The sequence below is a fragment of the Nothoprocta perdicaria genome, unplaced genomic scaffold, assembly GCF_003342845.1.
Source record: "Nothoprocta perdicaria isolate Ctin4 unplaced genomic scaffold, notPer1 scaffold_10, whole genome shotgun sequence".
NCBI lineage: Eukaryota > Metazoa > Chordata > Aves > Tinamiformes > Tinamidae > Nothoprocta > Nothoprocta perdicaria.
The window spans coordinates 6,846,320-6,858,505 of record NW_020454094.1 but is presented as its reverse complement, the minus strand read 5'-3'; the positions used below and the strand labels follow the sequence as shown (position 1 = coordinate 6,858,505).

General features: G+C 41.8%; 1 protein-coding gene across 1 annotated transcript in view; it reads left to right on the top strand.

The window, feature by feature from the left end:
- Positions 1-12,186, top strand: part of KIAA1328 (KIAA1328 ortholog) — a 156,557-nt gene that overhangs the window by 104,070 nt on the left and 40,301 nt on the right. The window contains exons 7-8 of the mRNA XM_026040100.1: positions 927-1,603; positions 4,398-4,493. Coding sequence (XP_025895885.1) covers positions 927-1,603; positions 4,398-4,493 — 773 coding nt within the window. The remainder of the gene's footprint in view (positions 1-926; positions 1,604-4,397; positions 4,494-12,186) is intronic.

The following is a 12,186-nucleotide window of genomic DNA, read 5'->3' as shown; positions in this document are numbered from 1 at the left end:
AAAGATTTTTGTCAGAGCTGGGAGAGTTTAAATTGAGGACTATTCAGCTTAATGCACAGATCTAGAAACAGGAAAGCTAGTGCCTCAATCACTGTCATTCTAATGCGCACAGCAACTCAAATGCTTAACTGCCTAGATGAACCATAGTGCCAAGATACCCCAGCATGTAAGTAGGATTTTGATGTCTGTTGCATAATATCCACAAGTATAACAAAACCACTAAAATTTCCTTGCACTGGGTTGACAAATGTGAATTACGCTTGCTTKCTTTCTTCAGAATTTTATCAGAGTGTAATCACTTGCCCAGCTTAATTGAAAAATCACTTACGTTTATAGCAGAATTTAAACATGTTTTGTATTTAAATGACAGCTTTTGATGTACAACCATTTTTTACAGAAAGTAGTTGGTTTTTATCTGTGTTTCTGTAAAGATATTTCAAAAACKCTCATCAAATTTCCAGCGGTAAGTAATATCCCATTCAGTGCAAGGTGAAATGTTTTACATCAAATCTCCTGCTGTGTAATGGCCAATCAAAGAGTATTTATAGTGTCTGAATGGATTTTTTGGCTCGGTATTCAAAATTAAACATTTTCAAACATTAACATTTAATGTTTTTGCCACTCTTCAAGTTGATTTTATGTAACCCTAGATGCTCACAACTACTTGATACTCAGAAGTGACTCATTTTACGCTGAGGATCCTGCAGGCAGTAGTTTTACATTTATCGCACTTGTGTAGATGGAATGAAATGTAGATTTGATAGCAGACTTGTTTTTGTCTTTTGATAAACGTATTCTCAAGTTGGGCTGTATGTCTACGAGCACGATGTAGCAAGTCTAATTCTGAAAGAGCATGTTCCCCCTATGAAATTAATGGGCAGAGATTTACTTTTTTAATTCACCAGAAGTTGTTCCTCTTATTACAGGTATCCTGTAAGAAGAGCTCATGCCCGCAATGGTGTTTGGAGCTAAATGGTTCCTATCTAGGTATGATACGACCACAAACTTCTTATAAAAACAGCAGTGCATCAAAGGCTGGAAGCCCAGGCCATGCTGCATTGTCCCAGCCTTGCAGAAATAATTGTGACTGTGGGTCTGAAATCCATCACAGCCATCCAGAATGTGTCCAGGAATGTCCAGGCTTGCACAGAAAGTGCAATAATGTGATTTCTTCAAGCAAGCAAACGAGCCCTCACCGTGTAAAACCAGCCCAGCCAACAGAGCAGAAAGGAAACGAATTGCAGAGCCTCTGCCGTCAGCAGAGGAGTCACTGCTGCACCTTTAGGCAGGCAGGAAGCCCAGGTAACGTCCRAGAGAGCCACCTGGCCAGCCCGGTGCCTGGGAGACAGTCTGGACCCGCTCACGACACCAGTGGTTATTCCAGGCTCTCTCGAGGTTCTGGGCGAAATGACAGTGCATATGCTGGGTCCAAAGAAACAGAGGAAGCTAAAAGGCTCTCTGAAGAAAGAAAACAGCAGCTTCTTCTGCAGAAAATGGAGCTGGAAGTTGAAAAGGAGCGACTCCAACATTTGCTGGCGAAGCAGGAAGCAAAACTACTGCTAAAACAACAGCAGCTCCACCAGTCCCGTATGGATTATAACAGGTGATTTTTGAGATTGATACTAATTTTAAAAAAATCTAAAAAGTCTAATAAAGCTGTAGACATGGGCAGCAGTTAAAGTGGGGGAATGAAACAGAAATTTGTTCTAATAATGATTTAAAGGAGAGGATGCTTTTTAGTATGTTAGGGTATACTGTTGGGAAACAGCAGGACAACTGTGGAAAGCCGCAGAGGAAAACAGTATGTGGTAGAAAAAAAGGTGRAAGAAAAGCAGTGCTAAAACACTAGGTAGGAAAAGAGCAGTAGAAAAAAAAAATGAGACTGATATTAGTGCAGGCACTTTTTAAAGGATTGTGGACATGAGGCAAGAAAGCACTGTGAGCGTCGAGGATGGAGATGGGACATTTCCTCTCCTTTCCTGAGAGATCAGTTCTGAAATTCTGTGTAGGGTCTGGGAGCCCTGTCTTTTACAGAAACAGCTCGTTCTGTATGGAAGAAAGAAGGGAGCCCTGTGAAGTGAGGACATGTTCCTTGCTTCTACGTTTGTGCAAGAGAGGATGCCAAGACTGAGGCACAGCACATGCTTGAAACGAGAAGGGAAAGGCAGTAACCATAGAAATAGAGACTGTAGCTTGAAAGGCGCTCAAGTTTCTTGCAGAAGGTGAGATAAAAGTTTCTTGAAAATGTAAATGGTGACTGGTGATAGAGAGGAGCAGATTTTTTGTATCACCTCACGTAGGTTGGGGAGGAAGGGAGAGAAGGGGAGAGCGTTAAAGCCGCAGAAGGAAGAGGTGTGTGAGCCAGTGTAACGGAGCTGAGTACAAGAGTTTCCACATTAGGAAAGGAAAACAGTGGGGAAAATCTTGTTTTTTTAGAAGAGGCAGTAGGAGGATTTCAAAAGAATGCTGATTTAGACACTATTTTAATATGGTAACTGCTTACAGCATCCCACAAGAGTCTGCGTTGCGTGACCCACTTCCTACATGTACGTAGTATAATCACCAGAGGAATGTAGCACTTTCTTGTGTCTTAATCCCAGCCCTCCAGTTACTTTCCAAACACTAAAAGAGGACGCTGAAATTGAGGCGGTCTTTAATATGCCTTTTTGGACTGTGTCTTAGATGGAAAGGAGTGTGTTTACTTAGCTTGGAAAATGCCTGTTTTATCAGAGGCAATCACAATTCTGTGTGTGTTGGAAATGGCCGAGGTCACAAACAAAGGATTATGACTTCAGGTGATAAATAAGCAGGAACAGATGGATTCTTAATCATCAAATACCTTAATTCTAGGCATGCATCCCTCTAATGAAAAACAAGTAGAATATGAAGGACATGCAGACTGAGCTTTTTTTTTTTTTTTTTTTTATTTCCCCTTAAATGGATCATTTTAAGCCTTCTGTGAGGCATTATCTGCCCCCCCCCGCCAGAAAGGGACATTAAATATCTCTACAATGACATTCCTGTTAATGTCATTGTGTCTGTTTTGTCTATTTTTTTGAAAAATCGCATGTTTTTCAGAGCTCTAGTTGCTTTAAGAAGTGCTTTGAAAGGAAATCACGTGATCACTCTGAGAGCTCAAGTTGTGTTCGTGCCCTCTTTCCAGAGGTGCAAGTAAATGCATTTTTGTCATGTTCTTTCCAAGAACATAAAATCAACTAAAATATAATGTGCTTGCTCTTAAWATATATATATTTTTATATGTATTTATTTTATATATATGTTTATTTAGAAGTAAATGTTTGGTATTTATGGGTGGATCTCTTAAACGCCACAATTCTGTTTCAGTTCTAACTGTAGGATAACTTTATGCCCTGCAGACAACAAAAATATGTTGAGTTAAGCTCAAATACCTTTTGCCTCCTTGTCAGGAGGCTTTAACCTAGTTCATTTCTTACCATCATTGATAGTTAAAACCAAAACCACAAAATGACAACAACAAAAATGCACCTTCCAAAACTGAAAGTATATATTTTTAACCTTCTGCATTGATAGCGCCCTGTTTAAGGACTGCTGCTGACAGTATTGTCATTGAATCACAAGCAGGAGGTCTGACTGTTTGCAGTTATTGGCCATTAACTCTTCTATTTAGCAAGAATATGAACTCAATCTTTTTTTGGCCACGATGCATCTTAACTGCATTGTAATTCCCCACATTTCCATGCTTACCTCAAGTGAGCAACTTCACTTGCTTTTTCTCTTCATGTGACAAAGCTGCTYAGCTGTCAAAAAGAGCAATGTGGGTGCAGGGAAAGGGGCACTCAACCTACCAGAATAGATGGGAATTCTAGAAATGGCAAAATATTTTTYCTTATTAATAGGGTGGCATCTGGATGAGTCCTGGAAACAGGATTTTTATTCAAATAAAAAAGAAAGCTATTTTATTGCCTTCAGTGGGGGAAAGGATATTGTCCTCCATTAAAACTGATTATCATCTGTGGGCCCACAGTTTTAGGAGACAGACCCATCTCCTGCATTTTATACGGCTTTCATGATGCCTTTGTGCTCTGGTGCTGCTGGAGCTGTAAGCAGAGCCAAACAGGGGTGTTTGTTAATGGATACTGTGACCAGGCACTCAAGGGAGCAGGTCTTTTGAAACCAGTAAATTAAATTCTTCTAATCCTTTTTTTACCTAATGTTAGCCCTCAGATGTGAGGCACTGGACGTAAGGCACCTTTCCAAAAGACAAGTACTTTTGAAAACATGAGAACAGTTGGGAAAGCTTCTGCATTTAGCATGATTAAATGCCTTGTTTCTGGCCACACAACCTAGTGCTTTGTGGTGAGTTCCCAGCATGATGCTTTCACCAGCTGCAAAGCCAGTTATCTCTGCTTTTGCAGGTTGAAAGGCCGAGAACCTGGTTTGGAAGATCTTCCCATTGGTGAAACACCAGGAGAACTTGCTTTGATGATGAACGGCACCGACATAGGGCTAAGGTAATTTTTCTCTTTGCTTTTAAGTCTTTCGGTGTCAATCTRTCTTCTTGACTCTGCTGTTGACTGCACAATCTATATGCTTATATGTTTGCTTTTTTTCTCCCAAGACAAGATAAAATACTTTGGCTCTTGGGTTTGCCTGTCAAGCGCTGAACTCTTCTTACACGAGATTTGGGGTTTATTTCCTGTAGTGGTCTTTGATTTTGTTCGATATCTTGTAAGATACCGCCCTAGCTCTCTACAAAGTGAAGTTCTCACAAAATGTACTATTCTCCTCATATTTGTTATTTATCATTTAAGATGAGAATGTCTCTTAATCTTCCTTTGGATGTGAGGTAGCTAATATATTTATTTGCTTTAACACATAGATAGAAATGATTACAAATAAGTTGCCCATGAAGTTTTGCTACGAATCTTCTAGATGTACATTTTAGATTAAAAATCCTTTACTGCTGTGGAGTTCCATGCTTTTTAAAAATCCAGTGCTGCACCTGTGCTTCAGAGTAATCAGAGCAAACTACCACTGAAATAAATGGGAAATACTGAGTTAAGCTAATATTTAGTTTTATCTCAATTTTACATGCTATTAAACTCTCATATGAACATATTATTACTGTTTTCTTTATTATACCTTGTTGTATTTCCTGTTACCACCAAGAGAAGATGCTGGCATATTACAAAAACAACAAATGAAAAAGGGGAATTATAAATGTTTTTTTCTCTCTTCTGGAAAAAGTTACATATTTTTGTTCTGTGTTTTAACTCTGGTGACTCAAGAATYCCATCTGGTGAACAAGAAGTGTAGTTGAGTGGCCCCTTCCTTAAGGACAAGGGAAGTCTTTAAAATAATAAGCTCTCCTCTCCACTTCTGTTATGAACATACRGGAAGAACTGTTAATTTATTTATAAACTGAGGGTCAAGCGGTGTCTYTATTTTTCTTTTTAACCTCATTTGATATTGATTTTGTTTGTTTGGGGATTTTTCTTTTTGAGATTTCTTTCTGAGATTCCCTTTTCAGTGAAAAGGGAAAGGTCGTTGTCTTCAGAAGAACACGAGTTGTTGGAATTCTTGCTGCTTAACTAGGTGCTCAGCTGCGAGATGCAGTCCTGGCATAATCCTCACTGTATTCTAACTTCTTTTTTGCTTTATTTTCACAAAGACTGCAGTGCTCAACATTTCATCACTAACAAAAGAAGCTTCGCTTGTTTCATGTGCAGCAGCGTTGAGCGCCTTAGAGGGAAAATGGAACCCACAACATCTGTAGGGCTTCTTGGTGACACCTTACCAAAAACCTGCAAAACACTATATAGCCTAGGAGGGAAAAGGAAGGAAACCTGTGCTGTTTGCAGAATGAGAATTCCAGATTTCCAAAGGCTCCCCACCCTCTCTGCATTCCCCTGGTTAGACTTGGTGTAATTTTTCAAGTTAGAATGAGTTGGTGCAGTCCCAGGCTGCCCTGCCAGCTGGTTGCAAAGTTTGGCAGCAAAGCTCTTGGAGGTTTTTTTTTTCCTGTATACCTCCTTCAGTTTTGCAAAGGTTACCAGATGAATGCTCTGTAAATAATTTACTCTAATGTAAGGCTGAAAGAGGCTAAGGAAGACAAGTCCATTTRTCTCTCTCATGCATTTGAATATGTAAGCAATGTTTTCTTCAGTGTAGAGAGCGCGTGTGCAAGTGTGTGGCTGGGGCTGAGAAAGGAGAAAGGGATGGAAAGTCCGTATCATCTTTGAGCATTTTTTTCCTGTTTTCTCTCTTTTTTTTTTTCTTTCTTTTTCCTCCCCCCTTTCTATCTACCTTCTGAAGGTAGGGTCTTTGTTGCAGCAAGCGTATATCAGAAACATAGGAGAAAATCAGCCCTCTCTGACTTCCAGCTCATACATGAAAGCTTATAAAGCAAAACTCATAGTATGAAACTTGCTTTGAATCTTCAAATTAGCAAAAATTAGTCTASAAATATACTAGAATTTAAAAGAAATTGGTGAAAGTCCTAAAAATCTTAAACTTGCTGAAGTGAGGTACTGGAGTTTAGAAGTAAAATAAATAATATAATCAAGAACTGAAAAGCATAGGGTTTTTTATAATTAACAGCTCATTTTGAGTTAATTATCTACAATTACGAAAATCTAATTGCAATTTATTCTCTACTATCTGTGGGAAAAATTGTAAGCAAGGGAATGTGCATCACTGGCAGGCATAAATGCTATAGGATGGGTACAAATAATAGAGAAGCCCTTAATGAAAAACAAAAAGCAAATAGGAGTGTGCAGCTGTGCCAGGCTATTGAAAGGTAATTGTAGTCAGAAATGAGATATGTACTTTAAAAGGCATCTTGTCATCTCCTGTAGGGATTAATTTTTTGCCTACTTGCAAAAAAAAATACAAAAAATCCATGAGCAAATACAGAGCAGAGCTTGATCTTCATTTCTGTTTTGAGTCGTAATAAGCTGATTTGTGAAAGGGGAAACTTTTGTTGGGGGGGATACTTCAGATCAGAGCCAGCTTTGCTGCTTTCTCTTCCCTGTGCCCCGCTGTGGTTCAAAGGCCTCGTGCGAGGTACAGCAGGGGTTAGCAGGGATGGTTTCCAGCMCCTCGGGGTGCCCCTCAGTGAACCCACMACAGATTTCACAGAATCACAGRAYGGTTGAGGTTGGAAGGGACCTCTMGAGGTCATCTAGTCCAACCCCTCTGCTCCAGCAGGGACACCCAGAGCACGGGGCACAGGGCGGCATCCAGGCGAGTTTGGAGACCTCCAGAGAAGGAGACTCCACAGCCTCCSTGGGCAGCSTGTKCCAGGGCTCTGCCACCCTCACAGTGAAGAAGTTCCTCCTCACATGGAGATGGAACTGCCTGTGTTGCAATTTGCACCCATTATCCCTTGTCCTATYRCTGGCAACCACTGAGAAGAGCTTGGCCCCTTCCTCCCTACATCCCCCCTTCATGAACTTATACATATTAATCATATTATAATCAGATCTCCAGCACTGGAGATAGTAACTTGTACGATTACTGGCAAGGTGTCGCTTTGTCTGTGTAATTCCTTTTCAAGCCTTGCCCACTGTGCAAGACACTTTAAACTGTTCAAAATAAAACCAACTGGTGTGTTGGTTTGGCATCGAATGGGCTCATTCCAAAGCGCTTTCCATCCTTTCAGCGCTGGGGCCTGGTCCATGCTCCAGGACCTGCTCCGGGCGCCCTCCTGGYGCCTGCGGCTGCGAGGGGAACTCTGCAACAATCCACCCTTCTCCGCTTGATTTCATCTCGCCTTTGAATCTGGGTGCAGTGTGTTGTGGAAATGAGCCCTGTTCAATAGCAGCAGCAGCAGGTAGGAGTTTGCTGCTTTATGATACYCCTCTGTGGATGGTCCTGGGTGCCTAAATCTTAATTTGCAGAGCTCCCTGCTTACCCAGTTCTCAGGTTTCCAATAGAGCTCTGCCCGTCCTGCTGTTTACATCCCGTCCTTGGATTTTGCACAAGGCTGCCCTTGTGCCTCCACCCTAACCTGTGTAAGGGACATGGGATACATCAAGCAGTAAATGGGGTTAATTGTGACGCAGAGACATTCTTTCAATGTATCCTGCCTATTTAAAGTTTTTTTTTTTTTACCTGAAAATAACGATTTTCAGGTGTAATTTGTCACCTTTCATTTAACTGAAGGCTTTTAATGCTCGTGTGCTTCAGTCTGTGTTGCCAGGTTTTATTTTTTCCTGCTTATATTTTTAGTTAGTTGAAAATATCAAGCACAGAGTTTGGTAGCACTTTCCTGCTATTTGAGTGTTCATTGCTATGGTGATAGTTCCAGGAGGGAGAGCTATCAGGAGCCTTTTAGAAGGTTTTGTGTTTATGGTGCAGCTCCTTTTATTATCTTTCAAGTGAAGGTGACAATTATCTTTTGCTTCTTGTTCAACGTTTTGTTACACACACACACGTTTTCTGAGGCTTGTTAGACATGTAGACATCTTTCTGTGGTGGTGTGCAAGCATACTTCTGCTTTTGTGTCCAAATATTCAACACAATTAAACATAAATGCAGGAAAAATGCAGCCTTGCAGCTCCCCCTGCTGTTCCAGGCACGTGCTGTTTGTCACACAGTCTCCCCCCTTGCTGTTTTAAAAATATAACAAAAATCCCATAGGAGCCCCCAGCCCTGCCGCCTTGGTGGTCACTTGCGCGGTTCCCGCTCCTCCTGAGAGAACCAGTGTTCACAGGTGGGTGGCAATGGCAGCACCCATTTTGTTCCACGTTTGGAGTATTTCTGTCAGTCCTCCTCAACAGTGGCTTGTGTCACCTCCTGGTATCCACGTCCCGGGCCTCTGAACCAATTCATTGGGGCAGAATTTGCCCTTTGCCTGAGACCTCCCCAACTTCAGATCCTCTGCGAGTTCTCTTTGGTCTCTAGAGCTGTAGTAACCTAGCGCAGTGCTCAGGCAACTTTTATGAATTTATTGAATACRGTTTGAGGTTTTCTCATCTCTTCCCTGTTCTGAAGTTTGGCAGACTGGCACATTAAAAGGGACTGGAATCAACCGTGCCTTGCAAACGACTCATAAAATCTGTGTATCTGGCAACTGCTCCTCCACTTGTTAGTGCTCCCTTTAACACCCAAGCTCCTTTTCTCTGCCAGGGTGTTTTATGTAGAAGTTTGTATCATTTTTAGATGGGATATTTGCAGAGCGATCACTTGCTTGGCCAGTAAAGAAGCGCTCGCGGCTCTGCCAAAAGTGCAAACGCAGAATTAGTGGCAGAAAGGAGTCTTTCTTCCACTCGTGGAGTAGTCTGGGTATATATAGCCACAGCATCACTGCAACAGATGGCTGCTGTGGTCGACTGTGACGTAACCGGAGCGTATACACAGAATTAGCTATAYGTTTTTGCTTCATTAGTGCCATGTGCATATGCTAAAGGTAGTAGGTTTCCTCGTCCAGGATGAAGGATTTTGTATTGACGTGGTAACTAAAAGCTTGTTGCTAAATGGGGGGCAGGTGGGAAATTAGATTGATTTAAGATGGGCAGGATATATATAGAGAGATATTTTATATATTTATATATATATATATATATTTTAAGGCAGACAGTGATGATTGCAGGGGTAGTAAGTGAGGAGTTCGTTTCCCCTGACCTGTTTGCTTCACTAATCTCATTTTCAGGCTTACTTTGAACAGTGAGAGGATTTTGAAGCCGTCTTTCATTTAGCTGAATTATGCTGATTCTGTTCCCACGATGACATGGGCTGCAAACAGCATCATTACCATTACAGTCCACAGTAACCTTGAGCGTGAAGCCTATTGACAGGCTTTGGGCATAAGATCTGAGCAGAAGCTACACTAAGTAGCTTTAATAGACAGATGGAGCTAATTTGTAGGTGAAGTCTCCAAAAACCATGGGAATTCTGGTGTTAGAAATGCTCCTAAGCAAAGGAATGAGTCAATGCAGGGAGGCTCACAAAAACTTCAGGACTTGGATATTCTTGCAGGACTTGCATTTCCTGCAAGTCTTCTACATGGGTATCATTCTGTTGTATCACAACTGAAAATACTTGGAGATTTTTTTTTCTTTTTTTCTCTTGGACTGAAATATTTAAAATTCATGCATCTCCTGAAGGGGTTTGTGCCTTGCCAACACTTGCAGACAGTGAGAGACGTTTTTGCAAGTCATTTGCAGATGCCTCCTTTGCAGAGAAACGTAGACACTGAGAGTTTGCTGCCTGAATTGAATTTTGAAAACCTGAACACTATTTTTATAAATTGGAGTGGATTACTTTTTCCAGACATGTCACTGTGTTGCTTTTTATTTTTAAATAGTCTAGGATGAAGAGAAAATGATGTTTAATCTAGATATTCGCATGTCCCATGAAATTTGTGAGTTGGAAAAGTCAAGAAAAATCCGAAGAAACAAAATGTTCTAGGAGGTAGTTTCGAATTAGGAGAATTTAGCTCCCCATAACAACTTTCACACCATTTAAAAGCTTAGATGGGCGCCGATGGGCACGACTAAGACCAAAAGCCATCAGAATTACAAAGTTAAGCAAGAAATCCCCTGTACCCCACTGTTGTGGCCGTGGTCGCAGCGGCACTAAGCTGAGCCCAATCCCCCGGCCCTCTCGTGACCTTGGCTGAGCCTCAGCACACAGCGCGTTGAAGCTAAACTATAGCAAATACTAGATCTGTCACTTGTAGATAGCCAGGCGATGTAGCGAGATAACAGCGCGCGTGCTCGCTCCGAGCTGGGCTTTATCTGTTTGCAGTTGCATTATTCTGACATCCATCTTTTCCAGGCTGCCCCGGTGCTCGGAGCTGAAGGCCGCGGCTGTGCCCGGCCACCGCAGTTCTGCAGAACTAAGCGTTCCCTCCGTAACAGTGCTAATTTTTGAGAGGCCACGCAGAGAAAATTTGAGATTCAACMCGGCTGATTTGTTCTTTGCGCCGCTCCTGCGGTGAGCGGGATTGATTTTTGTGTTGCTTTTGATATTTGGCTTCCTTTCCTCGGTACGCGATGCTTCAGGCCTTAATCCTTTAACCTTGAATCTGAGCGGAGAGGCTTCAGGAGGGATCAGGCCTTTTGATGGAGGCAGTTGTACCACACGGCTGGGAGCGGTAGAAAGCAAGACTGCTCTCCAGACACTGTACGTTTCTCTGTTGTGCTAAAAGACTATAAACATAGGATGGGTTTAGCRGGGATTATAAATAATCTAGAGGAAGGCGGGGTATTAGAAGCAATGGAATGAGTTAATGACTTTTTCTTTAACGTTTCACCAATAACCAGGCTGTTGTGACAGACGTGCRCCGGGCTGCCAAATGCTGGAGTCTGGTTTGGGTAACGGTTCAAAGCTCAGTGTGTCCTGGAAATGGCAGCGTGGTCCCTGATGGAACCAGGGGGGAAAAGGTTTTTTGGCTTCTCAGAAGGCGGTATTTGTGGACACAGATGCTGACTTGCCCTACCCAGCATAAAGAGCAGTTCGTTGGGCAGCCAGGAAGCGTTTGTGCTGCTGGATTTTTATAGGATCATTAATTATATGTTTTAAGGCAGCTAAGCATGGCATTCCTAACTCGATGAATTCCATTATGAATGGCCTTTTCATATTCTTCATCTCATTATATTAAATGCATGTGACCTCAAGTTTAGCTAAAGTTATTGTTCAGGTTAACTTTCATTTAGTGGTTGCCCTAATTTTAGAAACACTGTGATCTTTAGATTTTTATGGAGAGACAGTTTTTTTTTTTTTTTTTAATGTGTCTTTTTGCAGCACTAGTTGAGATAATTTCTTTTGGAACTAGGTATGAACCTCAGTGCGGTGGCGGGGCAGGGATTTACTCCTTCCTTGATTTGCCCGAAGATTTCTGTGCCCATATCCCTGGATGACAACATCCTGTTACACGGATTTGGCTATCATCTCTGCCAATAACTCTTAAACCCTCTGCTCTGTTCCGTCTAGTCTTGCATATCTGACTGCCTCCGTGACACATAATCCTGGTTGTTTTGCCTTCAGATCATTCCTAATCTGGCCAAAACAGAACTCTTCACTTTTTCTTCTGACTCTCTCTTCCTTTCTGATTTTGATAACACCACATGCTCTCTGTCACTCAGACTTGTAACCTCAGGGTCATTCTTCTTCTCCAGGCATATCRGGAAGCTGCAGGAGTTGTCGGCAGCCTCCCTGCTCTGCAGGACGAGCATACCTCGATTGTGTCAATAGTTA